The sequence below is a fragment of the Alexandromys fortis genome, unplaced genomic scaffold (genome assembly GCF_014885135.2).
Source record: "Alexandromys fortis isolate MF-2015 unplaced genomic scaffold, M_Fortis_MF-2015_v1.1 scaffold_122, whole genome shotgun sequence".
Taxonomy (NCBI): domain Eukaryota; kingdom Metazoa; phylum Chordata; class Mammalia; order Rodentia; family Cricetidae; genus Alexandromys; species Alexandromys fortis.
The window spans coordinates 4,478,349-4,496,130 of record NW_026068004.1 but is presented as its reverse complement, the minus strand read 5'-3'; the positions used below and the strand labels follow the sequence as shown (position 1 = coordinate 4,496,130).

The 17,782-nt window shown below is 49.2% G+C and overlaps 2 protein-coding genes across 7 annotated transcripts in view; one reads left to right on the top strand and one right to left on the bottom strand.

Moving 5' to 3' along the window:
- Positions 1 to 12,490, bottom strand: part of Cfap57 (cilia and flagella associated protein 57) — a 65,627-nt gene extending 53,137 nt beyond the window's left edge. For 3 of the 6 annotated variants that reach the window (XM_050161397.1, XM_050161402.1, XM_050161403.1), the window contains exons 1-6: positions 12,403 to 12,490; positions 11,987 to 12,164; positions 5,746 to 6,062; positions 3,913 to 4,196; positions 1,527 to 1,734; positions 5 to 157 (exon numbers count right to left, since the gene is read on the bottom strand). In XM_050161397.1, the coding sequence (XP_050017354.1) occupies positions 5 to 157; positions 1,527 to 1,734; positions 3,913 to 4,196; positions 5,746 to 6,062; positions 11,987 to 12,143 (1,119 nt within the window). In that variant the 5' untranslated portion in view covers positions 12,144 to 12,164; positions 12,403 to 12,490. Of the gene's footprint in view, positions 1 to 4; positions 158 to 1,526; positions 1,735 to 3,912; positions 4,197 to 5,745; positions 6,063 to 11,986; positions 12,165 to 12,324 lie in introns of all 6 variants that reach the window. The other 3 variants (XM_050161401.1, XM_050161398.1, XM_050161400.1) reach the window with 3 other exon arrangements.
- A 38-nt stretch (positions 12,491 to 12,528) lies between these two features.
- Ebna1bp2 (EBNA1 binding protein 2) lies at positions 12,529 to 17,450 on the top strand. Its single transcript, XM_050161404.1, has 9 exons — positions 12,529 to 12,718; positions 12,799 to 12,882; positions 13,080 to 13,252; positions 13,766 to 13,889; positions 14,841 to 14,930; positions 15,201 to 15,276; positions 15,488 to 15,581; positions 16,921 to 17,083; positions 17,221 to 17,450. Exons 1-9 carry the CDS (start codon positions 12,659 to 12,661, stop codon positions 17,269 to 17,271), a joined length of 915 nt encoding a protein of 304 aa, XP_050017361.1. The 5' UTR covers positions 12,529 to 12,658; the 3' UTR covers positions 17,272 to 17,450.
- Positions 17,451 to 17,782: the final 332 nt, after the last annotated feature.

Below are 17,782 nucleotides of genomic sequence, written 5' to 3'. Positions count from 1 at the left end.
TCACCTTGCTGATCTCCGTCAGGGACATGGTGATGGAATAGAGTTGGTTCTTGCTGGTGCTGGCGATCAAGGTTTCTTCTGATGGGCTGAAGCACAGGCATAGAACGTCCTGTTTGTCTGACTGACTTGGGTCACTGCTTTGTGGGTCCGTAGGGATCTGGTCAAGGCACAAGACAGCCATCAGTAACTTTCTGTCACGGTCCCACATTGTCAGCATGTCCTGGATACAAGGGTTCCATTCACAGACTCCTGACCAAGCCACCGCCCTGAGCTTTCCTGGGTCTGGAGAAGAGAGGACTGGTGAGTCTCTGCTGCCGTCAGTTTTAAATAGCACCAGGTGCTCCTTGTGCAGCAACTAGCATCTGACTAGCAAGAGAGCCGAATGTGTGGGAATGAGCGGGCCAGGCAGCCCAGTGTGAGATCCCCGTCACACATATATTGTTTAACCTGTGAGAGCACCCACCTGTTGAAAGCCCAGGGCATGGGCTCGCTTGGCACCCAGCATCCCTGTGTGTACTTTCAGTGCATGGAAGGGAGGCGGTGGCCTCTCTACAATACGGGGTGGGCAAAAGGGGTAAGGAGAAGAAGGGTTCACTGATGCCTCCAGTAGGCTTGGAGAGGAGCTGTTGTTCCCAATGAGACAAAATAAAATTAGATTTCCTTTCCCTCTCTATATCAGATAGTGACCAAATGTGTTGACGGGCCAGCCTGCCCAGGTCTTAGTTTCCTAGAGCAGTGGTTCTCAACCTGTGGGTCGCGACCCCATTGGGTTTGCATATCAGCTGTTTACATTACAATTGATAACAGTAGCCAAGTTACAGTTATGAAGTAGCAATGAAATAATTTTATGGTTGGGGGTCCCCACAACATGAGGAACTGTGTTGAAGGGCCACAGCATTAGGAAGGCTGAGAACCACTGACTTAGAGCCTGTTTTGCACTTCTTAAGCTTGCTTACATGAGCCACCCCCCCCCCCGCCCCCCATTCCAACTTTCCTATCCTCTTTATTTATTTCCTCATCTCCTGGTCTTCCCCGTCAGGGCTTTGTCACTGAAGAACAACTTGCTGGTCCACGTCATTTCTGTATCGTTTATTCCATAAATGTGTGTGCTGGGCAGTGTGCTTATATAATGACGGAGCACATATAGATATAATGATGGGAAGGTTATGGGATATCAGGCTTCAGAGAGGAAGTCTGTCTTCATTACTTTGACACATTTCCTCATAGGACTTAAATCCAGATCCTGCTACTTCTATATCCGGTTTTCCCAACCCGGTGTACCCACCCCTAGTTTCTCAGGGTGGGGCTCTCTCTCTCTCTCCCTCTCCTCTCCTCTCCTCTCCTCTCCTCTCCTCTCCTCTCCTCTCCTCTCCTCTCCTCTCCTCTCCTCTCCTCTCCTCTTCTCTCTCTCTCTCTCTCTCTCTCTCTCTCTCTCTCTCTCTCCCCAGTCCTTCCTGTGCAAATGCTGTCAGAGCACGGCTGCTGCAGGACAACGCCCTCAAGGACCCCATTTGCGTCCTCCTTACCCGGATTTCCCTGCTCTCTCGGTAAACGTCCTTCTCTTCCACCTTCTCAAACAGCAGCACTCTCCCCGGCCCAGCGGAGCAGGCAAAGCCCTTGGAATAGGCGGCGATGGCAAACACCTGGGGCATGGACATGTGGTGGGTGTAAGTGGTGGCCACGACCTGTTCAAAGGAGGGGTCCGGGGAGCTGGGTGGTGGAAACTCGATCAGGCTGGAAGAGGAAAAGAGCACAGAGCGTTATTGGAGGCCACCCCGAGGAGAAGCATTGAGCTCTGGAGGGGGCAAGGAAGAGTGGGGGCACACAGGTTTTATTCCAGGACAGGGGAGGCAGAGGCAGGTGGAATCTCTGTGAGTCAAAGGCCAGCCTAGTCTACAGCATGAGTTTCAGTATGGAAGCCACATAAGGAGACCTTGTCTTCTGAGAGCAGCATGGGGGATATCCTTGGTTGTGAGTGATGCCACCCAGTGATATTCTTTCCCAGGGTCAAATGCTGCCATCTGGCTTGGGAATTCTAGCCAGCACAGTGAGTATGCCTGCTAGACAGAGGACGGCGATTCTTAACTTTTGTTTAGAAATAAGTGGTTCAGGGGACTGAATATAGTAAGATCATACAACTGCCCGGCAGAGCTGAGATTTGAACCCAGGTCTCTCTTTTCATTCATTCACTCATATAATAAATATTTATACCTGCTCATAAATGTTAGAGTTATAAGGGCTCCGCGAAACAACAGTAAACAAGATCAGTACAGTTCTTGCCCCCAGAAGCTTCAAGTCTCGGGCCCATGTGCTAAGGACTGTTAAGGGGCAGCTAGGCATGCCACAAGCAATAGAGGCTTTCTGAGGGCAGGAACTGAAGAGCTGCGCTGCTTTAGGTGAGCAGAAGCCGAGTGCTCTTAGTTGGGTTCTCTAGGACAAACAGGAACAGGTAGGGGGCAGACAGAGAGACTTACTCTGACTGAGCACACAAGAAACAAGAAAATGTGTTGGTCATGCAAGGAACCCAGAGAGGAGACTTGACATTTCTTTCCGGGAGGGGAGAGAGGTGGTACTGCCTGGGCCGAGCTAAGGGGCTTCTGTGCTGGGAGTCCTGGACCCACCAAAATACTGTGCGTACAGCAGATGTAGACATGTGTCTTCATCAAATGTTATTATAAAATTCCAAGGCTCTGTGATATAGAAGGGATAATCTGAACTACCTAAGGTAAGTGGTCCCTAGTGAAGGGGGAAGCGATTCCATCAAGAACTCCTTAGGAAGCCCTTCACAAGCCATAAGATAAGGAGGTGCCAACTGGCACAGGGAGGGATTGTGGGAATGGGGGGGGGGGAGGACCAGTAGTTACTGAGGAGGAAGACCCCCCAGGGTGCCAGGTGGTGGGGATATTGGGCTCTGGGCTCAGAGAGAGGGAAATGGAATTCTAGTCCTGTCATACAGTAGTGCTGAGATCTTAGCCTCTGGCCCCTGGTCTGTAAAAGCTGGGACGAGGATGCTATAATCCGTGAAGAAAAGGACTCACACGGGCTCGTCAGCAGTGTCTGTCACATCCCACGGCACAGTCCGCCAAGTGTGAGATGTGGCCACTGCTGTTATGGTGCAGATGAAACCAACCCCCCTCCCCTGTACCCTGTTACCACCCTTTCGTCTGATTGTCCTAGTCCACTTCCTTGTCCCCTTTGCTCCTGGTTGCCTCCCATTAAACTGTCATCACATGAGGGCCTGTGTTTCCAGTACCTGGCTGGGCGCTTAGCACACCACCAGGGTTCTGAGGCTGGGCGATGGTGGCGCACGCCTTTAATCCCAGCACTCAGGAGGCCGAGGCAGGTGGACCTCTGTGAGTCCAAGGTCAGCCTGGTCTACAAGAGCTAGTTCCTGGACAGGCTCCAAAGCTACAGGGAAACCCTGTCTCGAAAACCCAAACCAAAAAGAAAAAAAAAAGAAAGAAAGAAAAGAAGCTTTTGGAAAAATCTACAATTTTGAAGACTTGTCATTCTGAACTGTATAAAATGAGAATAGGCATAAAAATAAAAACTTGTATTTAGGCAGGCCATGGTCATAACGATGGGGTTTGTGCTTGAATAGAGGCAAATGCTAAAATAGGATGAAATGAGCATAGTTGGTTTTCAAGGTGGAGAGGTGGTGACTGACTTAAGATTTCTTTGTTCTCAGTTTCTATTGGGTGTCTGGCTTGTAAGTGACCTCAGAGACCAGAAGAGGGCGCCAGATGCCCTGGAATGGTTGTGAGCCGCCTTGTGAGTGCTTGGGAACCACACCTGTGTCCTCTGCCAGACCAGTACCTGCTCTAAACTGCTGAGACATCTCTCCGGTCTCAATGAGAGGCTTTGGGAGAAGCCCACGAGGGTGGGCACTAGCCCAGTGGAAGGCGCTATTACCTCTCTGACTCATGGATGATTTCCAGGCTCCTGGAGCTGGTGGGCTCCTTCACCATTATGTTCGTCTCCCAGCGTGGATCTCCAGACTCAAAGAGGAAGAGCCTGCCGGTGTCAGTGCCAACAATGATCTTATCATCAGACACCCAGGCGTGGGCTAGGTAGTTTGGGGATTCTCCCCTCTGGAAATTGGTTTGCTTTAGGGTTCCTTCGGCAAAGCGGAGAAGCTTAAATATCCCGTTCCCAGTGACACAAACTTGAGTATTATCCTGGGGGTTGATGCTGACCTGCAAATGCCAGGAGATACCAGAAAAATAAAAAGATTGGCCGACTCTTGATGGGATTATTCACCACTTTACCAATTAACATTCACTTTAGGTAGTTCATAATATCTTGTACACAAAGTCATGGAATTTTATATTATATTTGATGGAAGATACACATCTACATCTACTGGATGGAATTTCAGTCAACATTTTTTTTTAAAGTAGAATTAACAATCTTTTTCATTTTTATAGCCCAGGCTGGCCTTGAACTCACTATGTAGCCCAGGCCGGTCTTAAAAGGATATGCCTCCTGACTCAACTTCCTGAGTGGTGTGATTACAGGCATGCGCTAACATGTCTCCTCGTATGCGCAGAGCTATACTCTGGGTCAGCACGAGGGGATGAAGTTCAGTTGGAAACAGAGTCATGGGGTTGAGCGGGTGTCTGGAGGCCTGTCCGGGGGAAGAAAGCACACATCCCACCAGATCAATCTCCTTCAGCTGGAGTCTTTATCCCAACACACGCTAACGGTAGTTAACCTGCTGCCCTCACTAGACGGAGAGCAGCTTGGGGGTACACTGCTGTCGAGTCTGTGTCCTTGGGATAGGTGCAGAGGGGACGCCCAGTAGATGCTCACTGGATCTTCTGTAGAGGAGGTGCTCTCTGCTCTGGGAAGGGGTATCACTGGGACACTGCGGCCTGGGTAAATCGGTTCTCCCCGTCTTTGTGATTTGGCTATCAATACTCTTACCGTCATTGTATTAAGAAGGGGTATGAGTGCTTGGCTGGCGGTGCCATGGCCCACACGCCAACCTCTGAGAGATGAATGACGCATGCTCAAGGCTCGGATGAGCTACTATCTGTACACATGGACAGACAGACTTCTTGAACTTGTGAAAATGAGTACAAGACACTGGACAGGAGTATAAAACCTGGGTCTCACTGCCCAGGCAGTCGACCTGCTGGTTTTCTAGGGGGTTTTCATTCTGTCCTGAAACCGCAATAGAAAATTCTGTTCTCTACACAACTGTAACTTACAGCTTCTTACACATCTACCTTTCCACTAGGCGTGGCAGCATCTACCTCTAGTCCCAGCACTCGGGGCAGGGAAGATCGTAAATTCGTGGCTAGCCTGAGCTATGTAGTCACAACCTGTTTTAAGATAAAAAAATAACACCCCTCCTAGACAAAATAAAAACCCAAATCTACTACTTTATATGGCATTCCTGAAATCCCCTGACTGTCCACAAGTCTACTGCAAATGGGCCGGAACCAAGGACACCACAGCTGGGTCTGACCTGTGCTGGACGTAGTTCTGGGCCGTAGGGAAGAAGGCAGATGACAGAGTTGGGAATACCTGGCCCTGCCTCTCACTTCTGCAGTCTGGGATGGGCTATTTAGCCTCTTAGAGCCTCGGGCCCCTCACCTCTAAGATGGGACAATAACTACCTCTGTTTTCTGTGCTTCTTGAGAAGCTCAGGGTTAAAACACATGGGAGGAATGAGCGCTGTGGGGCAAAGTTGGTGTTTCTGCCTTACAGCGGGGCGAGGCACGCGTCATGCCGGGGTACCTGGTAGATGGGGTTGTTCTGCACGTCAGATCTAATAATGGCCATTACTTTCTGCTTTTCCCATAGCCAATAGACGAGGTTTGACTCTGGAGGTGACGTCTGTGTCAGCAGGTATTTAGAGTCTGGAGAGAAAGCCATGCTGACAAACTTTTGAACTTGGAAGTCAAAATTATTCAGGACTTTGCGCTTCCGGCAAGGGATGGATGACAGCTCGTAAATAGTGATGGTGGGTCTTTCCAGCACAGTCTCGGAGATAGCGAGGTATCGCCGATTGGGACTGATGGACAAGGCCAGCATGCCCTGGCTCTTGTCTGAGCCTGCAAAAGGAGGCAGAAGGGGGACTGAGGGTAGACAATGCTTCCATCAAGGTCCAACAGGCTTAGCAAGGGGCACCACCGGCAGAGGAGAAACATGTACAAACGTGCAAAGATCAGTCCTTGGCCATCCCTTGGTTTAACCGTATGCAGGCAAGTGTGAAAATGACCGGGATGGGTGCCTCACTAGGTCAGTTAGGATGCTAAGGAATCTTTCTTGAGTCAGGACCAGACAGGATGGAAAAGGCTGCACACGGCAGGAAGAGCCTGAGCAGTGTACGGCTGTAGTAGAGGGTGCAGGACGGTGGGGAATCCCAAGGATATGGATTGCTGGAGCACTGTGTGGGCGTCAGGGGAGACCAGGGATGGGCCGCCAAGGGTGGGATAGGCTCTAAGCCTACGGCCTCCACGCCTTGAGAATCCAGCATTTGGTACTCTACTGTCGAGGCCAGATGCTAACTACTCAGTTCCTCAGTCTGGCAGCTAGGCAGATGTGGAAGTCTATGATGAAGCTTTGTGCTTCCTTGATAAGCAGAGACACATGCGTGCTCTTTTCCCTCTTCCAAGAGTTTAGATGACACCGGAAGCAGCCAGCATCTTGCAGCCGTGCAGTAACAGGCAGGAAATGAGAGCTGTGGTGAGAATCTAAGTGTGAACACTTCAGCCAGACACGCAGTAGGGCCACAGCGGCCACTCTGCTTTCGTGGGTCTCTTCCTTCATTAAAAATGATAAAAACAGGATTGATGACTTTTCCACAGGACCAGAGTTAGGTTCCCAGCACCCTTATCAGGTGGCTCACAATCACTTGTAACTTCATATACATAATTACAAATAAAAATTTAAAAACAATAAAAATCGGGCTAGCAAGATGGCTCAATGGGTAATAGTGCTTGCTGTTAAGGCTGATGCCAGAACCCACATATTCTGACCTTTATATACATGCCATGGCATGCAGGTGTACAAGCATGAACACACACACACACATTGAATAAGTAAGTATAATAGAATTGAATATATATTATATATATAATTATATATGTATATGCATACAATATTATATACACATATATGTTTATTTTACATATATAATTATATATTTTATGGTTATACTAACATAGACAAAATATAATTCAGACTGGATTTACTATCATAGAATCACTATTGCTGTATTCATTTTGTTCTCACATTAATGCAAAGTAAAATCTTTTCATAGGCCCCAAAATGTTGTGGGCCCTGGGCACTGGGCACAGGGATGGGTCACCTGTGGATGTGGGCCTCAGACAGGGAGGTTGAGTGAGGGAGGGGAAGCTGCACTAGAGGATTGTGTGGGAGTCCCTCTGTGATGGGCTCCATGCTGCTACTTTCCAGCAAGCTCAGGAGGGACGAGCATGTGGTTCTGCAGCACATCTGCCCTTCTGCAGGACAGCTGAAGAAACAGCTGTGTCAGAGAAGATCAAGGCTCTGGGTCACTGAGACACCTGTACAAAGCTTAGACTGCCGCTGGGAGCAAACAGGAGCCACTGGGAACCTTCACGAAGGGTCAGACGTGCGTTGTGGGAAGATTTCCCTGGCAGCTGTGTGGAAGGCAGTCCTGGAGGCAGGGGATGTATAGGGCTAGAGGTGATGGGAGCACCATGCTATATGAAGGCAGCAGGAAGAGCAGACATGGAAAAGGGGGGACAAGGGAAATGTTACTAGGTGGAACCAGCAGGCTTCAGCGATTGACTGGGGGGGAGGCATGAACAACATCGAGGTTTCTGAGCTCTGCGGAGAAGTGGGAAACCGGGGCTGGAGTACAAGCTGAATAAGTTAGACTCTGTTGACTTTTGCTTAAACTGGCCCCTCCGAGTCACTGAACTTTCATTATATGTATTTGTTTCTAGATTTCAATAATTTGATTGATTTACATTTAAGTTTTCAATCTATCTTGGGCCCAATATGAGAAAGGATAATTAGAGACACTAGGGTCTGGAGAGACGGCTCTGAGGTTAAGAGCATCTCCTGCTCTTCCAGAGGACCTGGGTTCGAGTCCCTCTACCTGAGTTTGGAGGCTCAAACTGCCTGTAACTTCAGCTCCAGGGGATCTGATGTGTGCTTCCAGCCTCTGCAGGCACATGTACACTCACACAGGCACACACAGTTTTTAAAAGAAGAAAAGAAGTATGACTTGAAAAGGCTTGCCATTTCTCAAAGACAAAACTGGCTAGCCTAGCACTGACTCCTAACACCACTTGTATATTAAAGTTACATATTTATATTCATACTTACTGGGATACTTATGCCTGGGCTTCATTGCATTGGTAATAATGTCTTTAACATGAGTCTAAATATCCAGCAAGGAAAGAACATGAGGAAAGAGGAAATAATAAAAATGGATTTTGAAAAAAAAATTTCTGATCTCTCAAGCCGGGCCGCGGTGGTGCATACCTTTAGTCCCAGCACTTGGGAGGCACAGGCAGGCTAATCTCTGTGAGTTTGAGGCCAACCCTGGTCTATGGAGCAAATGCCAGGACAGGTTCCAAAGCTACACAGAGAAACCCTGTCTTGAAAAAAAAAACAAAAACAAAAGATGGATTTTGGATGTATACTGTGAATTCCATAGTGTGAAAATTTGGGGGCAAAAGGGTGTAGAAGTTGGATAAGATTCTGAAGCTGAGGGCAGAGCTTGGGACTGAAGCAAGGATGGGAGGGAAATGGCACAGTGAGAAGTTAAAGCTGGGGACATGCTCGTGTCTGGAGGAGGCAAGGGGACTGTGTTCACGCCTGTGCTTTCTGCCAGGCTACACTGGGAAAAGCGTTCCCCCCCCCCCATTGATACCAGTCTGCGTACTGGAAAGCATGCTAGTCTCTGCCACAGCACAGGGCTTGTGGAGGGGCCATGGTCCCATTCATTTGTTCACTTCCCAGAGACTCAATACTAGCAGGTGCTTGGTGTAGCCATGTCTTGCGCAAGAACAAGCATGCTGAGACCTGTGTCCTTAAGTGAGTTTTGTGAAGACTGTGGTGTGCACTGAAGCAAGATGTCTACAGCATCACTAGGCAACACAATGCTCTGAGACCACTGCAAACACAGTCACTGATAGCAATACTTTGGTGTGCCAGACACCTTCACATTGCTCTCAGTCCAGTTAATTCAGTTATCCTTGAAATAGCTCCGTCTCTCCCACAGGAACACACCTCCCATCTTCTTGGTCCCTCTTCTGCTAGTTCTTCATCAGCTCCTCATCCCTAAATGGAGGTGGGTCCCAGAGCTAATGGAAGCCTGGGAGTCCGAACTGCCCCTTTCCCTTCCAGTTAGTTGCTTCTATGTGTCTCAAGTAGATGTGTCTCCTCACTCAGCCCTTCCTGCCTCTGTGCTTCCATGTCTGTTTGGGAGGAAACCAGTCATGCCTACTCCAAAACAGACCCCGGACTGGCCTCACCATCCACAAGGACTGTCCTCAACCTGCCTTAAGCACCTCATCCCCTTGCCTGATGCAGCGCCCTCTCAACAGGGCTCCTTGCTACCCTTGCTCTTCCTTAAGTGTCCCCTCTCCCCCCGTAGAGTATCTAGAATGAACTTGTGGGAAGGTCAGCTGCACTGGGCTGCTCTGCCCCAGGCTTCTCATCACACACCTGGGTAGCGCTGCCCCTGCCCCTGTTGCCTTGCCTCTTGCTCCCTGCTTCCCCATTCCCTGCACCCCAGCTGCACTGGCCTCTTTGAGATTCCTCTAACACACTCATCACCCTTCTAGGGTACCATCCTTTTTACTCTCTCCCTCCTACGTTAGCATGGCCAGCTCCTTGACGACCACCACTCATCACCAATGGTCATTTATTCAGTAAACCATCTCCAGCATCCTGCCACTATCTGACGTTTCAATTTCACATTCCCTCGAAGTTCTTCACTTTCCAGGCCCTATTCCTTCTCATTAACATCCTTGTTATTGCTTGTTGTTGCTCCTCCTGTGTGTAATAAAGGCACTATGAAGACAGATGTGTGTGTGTGGTTAGGAAGTGTCTAGTGAATTTTTGTGAATGAACAAATGATTATGTCTGAGCCTCATTATTACTTGGTGAGCACAGCAGCTGGACATCAGATCAATTTCACAGATGAGGACACTGAGCTTATAAAATGGAAAACTAGATAAAGCTCATATCTTCAAATTCATGACCCTTTTCATTTCATGTATAATGATTTAAGATCTGGACACTATGGAACCTGCTCTGGTCTGTATATTTTATACTGCTCCTCCCCTGGCTATAGTCCTTACTGGGAGGTGAAATTCAGGACACCTGCAACTCTGAATTGCCTTTTCCAGATCATGTCCCAGATGCCCGGGACTGTGGAATGCCATGCCTGGCTGGTTTTGAGCTTACTGGCAGCATCATCACCAGTCTTGTCCTCCTCTTCTTTCTCTGACCTTTGCCTGGGCTTGAAGGATGCTTATAGGGCAGCTACTTACAGGATGCATGGGAAGACCTTGAACCTTGTGGCTGGGAGGATTCTCACATGTGGAGGTGAGGTTCTTGGTAACACAAGATGAAGCTCCAAGAAGCGAAACGGTCAGAGCAGGATGTATGAACATCAACAGAACAACTGAAATTTAAATCTCTGGATACAGAGTGGAAGATGGTTCAGTGGTTAAGAGCACTTGCTGCTCTTCAGGGGACCTGGATTTGATTCCCAGCACCCACATGGCAGCTCACAACCGTCTATAACTCCAGTTCCACAGGACTGACACTCTCTACTGGCTTCCACAGGCATGGCACACATGTAGTACACAGACACAAATGGAGGTAAAACACCCATATACATGAAAAAAATCAATCAATCAATCTCTGGACACAGTAAGCAGTGGGTTGGATACAGCAGTGAAGAAAAGGATCAGGAAGCTCGTAGGTGACAGAGAGAGACCAGGAAATGGGAAATCCAGGGAAGAGTATAAAAAACGTGAGGACTCAGTTGCAATGGTCGAAAGTTCCCAATGTGGCATATGCATGACCTGAGATGGGCTGGCTAGTGGGAGGGGTGGGTTGAGAGAAAAGCAATAGAGAAACCCTAGGACTAGCTGATCCCGGGTGCCTGGGTGCACAGCAATTCATTAATGATTGTGGTGTTTTATATTTGCACATGAACGAATAAAAATGGTCAATGCAAAAAAGTGGGGGAACTGTCATGAATATCATTGACTGGACTAATGTAAACAAAAACAGAAGTCGGGTTCTAAGGAAGATTATTTGTTCCTTAGAACAAAAGAACAAGGCCAGGCGGTGGTGGTGCACGCCTTTAATCCCAGCACTCGGGAGGCAGAGGCTGGCGGATCTTTGTGAGTTTGAGACCAGCCTGGGCTACAAGAGCTAGTTCCAGGACAGGCTCCAAAGCTACAGAGAAATCCTGTCTCAGAAAAAAAAAAAAGAACAAAAGAACAAAGGACTTAGGATAAAATCTCCAGTGTCACCATCATACAAGGGTTCAATGAAGATGGTGCACTCTTGGACTCTTAGACCCAACAAGGGGTTCTGGTGAAGACAAACGCAAACCTTCAGAGAGTACAAGAAAAACACTGCTTAAAGTAACTCTTCTATCAAGCCACAGCGAAAAAATGCTTTTAAAATTAGCGTTATTTTGCATGTCACGTTGACTACATGTGTCAGGTTAATCTATATTCAAAAAGTGCAAATTGACACTTATTTTCTCTACATTTATAAAACTACATGCACATCGTAGTTGTCAAAAAAAGACCTCCCCCCCCCTGTTTTTAGCCCAGGCTGGCCTCGAACTTGTGATCCTCCTACCTCTGCCTCCTTCAGCAAATCCTACCGGCGTGCGCCACCACAACCGGCAAAAAGACCTTCTTAATCGTTGAGTTTGTATGGTTCTGTGTAGCACATGCCTTTCATATATGTGGCAGGGTGGGGAGGTTTTTTTTTTTTTTCTTTTTACCTGGAATGAATTTTTGCCATTTCTGATCCAGATTGTACTTCACACAGTGATTTCCTGAAGGAAATATAATGATCTGTTCATCGAAGAAAAAGATATTGTTGGCCACGTGGGACCGAAGACCAAAAACATGCAGCGCCTGAGCTACCACGGTGGACATGGAACCTGTCAAAGATTACTGCTGAAGAAGAAGCAGCAGGTCGGTGAGCGTGGAGAAGCACGTGACATGTCCCGCCCCGCCCACGGCCCCGCCCCAGTGGACTCGGCCTTGGGCCCGCCCCTTCTGGCCCCACCTCACCCCTCCACGCCCCGCCCCCAGACCCCTCTCCTTGTCGCCCTACCCCCGAGGCTCCTTCCGCGCTTTGCCTTTCTCTCTTGCGCTCTCAGGATCTTCGGAGGACCCCAGAGAAACGCCTCACCTCTCTTCACGACTCTGGGTTACCAGACCACGCAGAGATCTGCAGGTACTCCTCCTAAAGATCCGGCGCAACCCGGGCACGCCCAAACGCCGGAGCCGTTCCTATAGCAACGAGAAACCGGAACGGGGCTCTGCACCCGGAAGCGGAAGTCCGGGTCGAAAAGCCAGAGGCTAGTGGAGAAGTTGCTGGCTCTGGTGCTTGCTTCTTCAGGGCACGTGGAGCGGCGGGCGCACCCCGCGGGGCGGGAGGTTGCGAGATGGACACCCCTCCGCTCTCGGACTCGGAGTCGGAGGAGTCCCCGGTCTCAGACCAGGAGGTAGGCGGCAGCGGGGCTCGCGGGGCGGGACGTGGAACGGGAACCCGAGCTCTTTGGTACTGACGCGCCCGGGTCTGTAGTTGCAGGATGCGTTTACCCGCGGACTCCTGAAGCCAGGCCTCAATGTTGTGCTCGAGAAGCCGAAGAAGGCGGTGAATGATGTGGTGAGCTCGCACGCGGGTCGGGGTTCCTTGGTGTGCACAGGCGCCGTACTCCTTGGGAAACCTGTTCTTGTGAGAAAGATGCAGCCAGCGCCTTGACCAGGCGGTTCGGCTTCCTGTGCTGGTATTTGAGCTTAGCACTTTGGGCTCGAGAGAGACAAACTCTGGGTTCTCATGGGCACTGTATCTGACTTACCTAGAATGGTCTGAAACAGTGTTTGGCCGAATTCAAACGGGATCTGGAATGGGTTGAAAGGCTCGACGTGACCCTGGGTCCAGTGCCAGAAGTCAATGAAACTCAGCCAACGCCCGAGAACAACGACCAGAAGAAAGGTGTTAACCCAGAAGACGACTTCAAGAGGGAAATGAGTTTGTACGTCTTGTTCTGGGTCCTTTGAGATAAGAGAATCACGGGAAGGGGAACATGGTATGGCTGCACCCTCAGAGGCACCGAGGAGTTAGTACGAACCTGAGAGTGGAGCTAGGGTTCCTCCTGCTTGAGAGACCACTCCCTCGTCTTCATTGAACCAGCACCCTGCTTGAGGGATATTTCAAAATAATTCATTTCAAGTTAGTGTGGGTGCATCCAGTCATTAGAACAGACTGCCTAGGGGAGGTTGCGAGTGGACTTTCAGTACAGGTTGGGAAAGAGTTCGGTTTGTGTGCTAATGTACCTTTAATAAGCTCATCGTTTTAAACAACTGATTAGAAGCATTTCCCCTTAAAAGCCAGTGAAAAGTGAGATGTCTCTTATATATGAAATTGGGAATTAGTGGAGTTTTATTGCAGTTTTTGTTTACTTTGTCTTGCTAGTGGGATGTTGATAGTCTGGTCAACTCCTGCGAGGCAGTAAGACCCTTTATTTCACACTGTTCTGCAATCTCAGCTACCGCCAGGCCCAGGCTGCAGTGCTCGCAGTATTACCCCGGCTCCATCAGCTCCAAGTCCCCACCAAGCGGCCCACCGATTATTTTGCAGAAATGGCCAAGTCAGATCAGCAGATGCAAAAGGTAAGAGAGACAGGCAACTTTTCCTTCTGGAAAGCCACGGCTTCACCGTGAAGTATGTCTGTTCAGTTGGCTCATTTGCTGTTGTCTTTAAAGAGGATTTGTGCTGGCTGCTGTTTTCAGTATTTCTGTGTGAGTCCCTGCCTCAGAGGCACGCCAGTCTGTCCCTTAGATACAATAGGGAGAGAAGAGCTGGAAGAAGTGTGGTCCCTGTAATAAAGAAGACTTGCGTATTTTCTCCCTGGCAGGCTTGGTGGCATGGTGTATAGATACAGCAGTCTTGTAGTTCTGGGCCCACTTTGCCAATGAAACCCTACTGCTTGTAGACAGGTTTTTCTTCTCTGGGTCTCCGTTTTCTAGAAAGTGAGGGGTAGATATATGACTCAGACAGAGTGTCGTTTAGAGTTGGGCGACTTGATCTTCACTTAACTTTGGGAGGAAAAACCTTCCTGATGTCGCAGCTAGGATGTATTTAGATTGTTCCCTTGGCCTCAGTCTTCATCTCAGAGAATTCTAGGTGGTACCCCCAGAAGCTAACCCCGAGACAAGCCCAGCTACACCTGATAGCCACGCCGATGACTACTAACGCTTTCAGTAAAATATATGTGTTTGATGGGGGAGGCCCGGGTCAGTGTGCAGGAGTTTGTTATATACCTGGCCTGTTAGAAGAGGGCATTGAAGTTTAGCCTTAATCTGTAAACAGGGCTGGGAGAGACAGGTCTCGTGTGACAAGCAGGTGGCTTTGTGTAATAGAACAAGCATGCTGAGGCAGGGCTGCTTTTAAGCTCTGGCTGTGCCCTGACACTTTTGGTGCCCTGATAAAGACTCAGCTTTGGGGCTGCATTGTCTGTATGTGGGAAACTAGGGAAGTTCCACAGCTTTCAGAGTTAATGGAACCCCAGAGTCCTAGTCCAGTGTGCTCCGTACAGTGCCTGACTGCATCCTGTGTTTTAGATTCGACAGAAGCTGCAGACTAAGCAGGCTGCCATGGAGAAATCTGAAAAGGCCAAGCAACTTCGAGCGCTTAGGAAATATGGAAAGAAGGTAAGAAAGAACACCTGAACGGATAGGACAAGGCCAGGAATGCCAGGGCAGGTTGCTGTGGTCCGATTTGGGTCCGGCCCTGTGTGTGTTTGGTCCTGTGGGCCTCACTGGCGAAGTGTGTCTGCTGGTATCCCTGAGCGCAGGTTCACTGGCACCATGGGAGACTATGGTGCACTCAGCATAGTGTGGTAGCAGCAGGTGAGCTGATGGATAGACAACCTTTGGGGTCATGGTTTGGGATGCATGACTGACCTTGTGTCTATCTTACAGGTACAGACTGAGGTCCTGCAGAAGAGACAGCAGGAGAAAAAACACATGATGAATGCTATCAAGAAATACCAGAAAGGTCAGTGTATCTGTCTGCTGAGGGTATAGGGCAGCCTGGGTATTGGGTACCTGAGAACTAAGGGAGTACAGTGTAATGTGGTGCTGTAGTCATCTTCCTTTCACTCTACGGGGCTTAGGCTTGGGAAATGGTGTGGGGACTGAGGTGTGCTCTTTAAGACATATTTCCTAGAGATACAGTGGTGCTGATGGAAATGCTTCTTCCTTCACAGGCTTCTCTGATAAGCTGGATTTCCTTGAGGGGGATCAGAAGCCTGCTGAACGCAGTACAAAGGCCAGAGCCAAGAGCCAGCAGATGAGTAAAGGGTAAGGGCTTTCAGTTTGGTTTGTCTTGTGATGGCCAACTGTCAGAGTGGTGATGGAGCCCCCCAGGGATGGCCTCCAGTGTAGAGTGCCGATGCTCAGAGGACAGTGAGTTTGATCCCGTGGGACGGGCCTGTGGCTACAGTAGTGTTTGGAGGGGGGTCGGTATCTGGATCATTTGAAATGAGCATCAAATGGCTGTTTTACTACAAGACCCTCAGTGATGGTGGGGAGTTCAGCCATTCATTAGGAGGGAGGCTTCCAGCCTTGTAGTTGCTTTGTTTACTGAGGCCACGGTTTGTGCCCCAGGGCTATGAAGACCTAAAGGGGCAGGGTTCACTGTTCCTCTTCTCAATCTCACTTTCTGCCCTGGTGGGCGCAGGCCCAGGGGTGATGATTTCCCTATATGTCAGGGGATTAATGTGGAAGCACATTTTAAAGTCCTGGCACACTCTGGGGATGGCTTCCTAACGGGGACTGTCCCACCTGAGCCTAGTGTGAAGGACACGCATGTCTGAGCAGGAAAGTGGGAGAGAGTGTTTCAGGAGGAAAGAACCGGCGTGAGCAGAGGCACAGGGAGGGGAGCCAGTGGGTTGCATGTGAGGAGCAGCCTGTGTTGCCCTCACTAGAAAACACTGTGAAGCCAGGAGCTAGGGAGCCTTCGTCCTGTTGGCATTAGGGGGCAGATACTGGCTTGACTCACGCATGAGCAGATCACACTCCCATTTTGAGAAGGTAACAGGTTGTGTGTGTGTGTGTGTGTGTGTGTGTGTGTGTGTGTGTGTGTGTGTAAATAAGCGGCAGTCAGGGAAGTGGAAACATAAGTGATCGTACAGAAGCCCCAGTGAGTAGTGGTAGTCCCTCGAAAGTGCCATGTGCAAGTAAGAAAAGTGGGGTGAGGGCTGGTTAAGATGTCAGACGAGCAGATAGTAGGAGACACCAGTTCCAAGTTGACATCTCTAGAGCAGCTGGAACAAGCCCAGGAGGGGAGGTGTGCTTGGCTAGGCTGAATTTGACAGGTTTTAAAGTTTGTTACATTTGAATGCTCACTGATTTTGCCCTCCAGAGAAGTAGAGACAACTAAGGCTGAGTGAGCTAGCGGGATTGAGTTAGATGGATGCCAGTGGAAACTGGAAGCTGAGTGGTGTTTTTAGATCCTTTACTGGGTTTTCTCTGTTAGTTTTCCTTCTCTGGAGTTACTTCATTACCAGATGAGTTTGCCTGGGTGGTTTGTAGAGTGAACGTAAGCCCGAGAAGAGACCTGCAACAGTGGTGCCTAAGATCTTCGCAGAAAGGGGCCTGCGCCTGTCAGTGCAGTAATCTGTGGGGCCCCCTTTTCCAGGCCCAGTGCCAAACGACGGTACAAAAACCAGAAGTTTGGTTTTGGTGGAAAGAAGAAAGGCTCCAAATGGAACACTCGTGAAAGCTACGACGATGTCTCCAGCTTCCGAGCCAAGGTGGCTCACGGCAAGGGCCCCAGGAAGTCTGGGAAAAAAGGGGCAAATGTAAGTGAGGGGTCCAGGCGGGGGCCTAGTCAGTCTGTTTTCACCCCCAAATCTGCGCCTCTTGGTTCCTTCTTACGCTGGCACAGAAGGCCAAGAAGTATGTGACTACCTTTGAATTTTTTGTTTTGTTCTTGCAGAAGCGCCCAGGAAAACGAACAAGACAGAAAATGAAGAGCAAAGCCCGCTGAGCAGCATCGTTCTAAAGAACCAAGGAAAAGGGTGAATGTACAGACTGCAAACACTCAGAGTTTTCGTCTTTTTGTAGAATTTTTTAAAATAAATTAAACTTATGAAAGGTATTCTTGGGTCAAAAACAGAGACTAAAAGATTGAGAAGTTTGCATATTAAATAATATTGCTGACAATTAGTCCTGCCTTTCTTTGGTGGCTGCATGCTGAGCCTATACCTCACTTTTTCCTCGCCCCTCCAGCTGGTCCTGTCACAGCCAATCCCCGGAGAGGAAGTATAGTGCCATTAGACGGCCAGCGGCATAGCTGCTGGCTTTTCCTCAGTTCATTCAGCTTGCATTTCTCCACTTGTCTAATTTTCCTTCTTTTGTCCTTAGTTTTCCTGGGTGCTCTGCCATGTTATCCACCTTACAGTTTTTCTGTGACAGCCCAGATCTGCCGTATGCAGCGCACAGTGTCCATCTGCACTCTGTGCGCTACCATAGAGTTCTTGAGCTTTGGGCGAGGGACT

What these genes read in the sequence shown, in the direction of transcription:
- Ebna1bp2 (XM_050161404.1), top strand. Translation starts at nt 12,659, where the DNA reads ATGGACACCCCTCCGCTCTCGGACTCGGAGTCGGAGGAGTCCCCGGTC. An exon ending in AGAAGGCGGTGAATGATGTG is followed by an intron (nt 12,883 to 13,079) that starts GTGAGCTCGCAC and finishes TGACTTACCTAG; the next exon opens with AATGGTCTGAAACAGTGTTT. An exon ending in TATCAAGAAATACCAGAAAG is followed by an intron (nt 15,277 to 15,487) that starts GTCAGTGTATCT and finishes CTTCCTTCACAG; the next exon opens with GCTTCTCTGATAAGCTGGAT.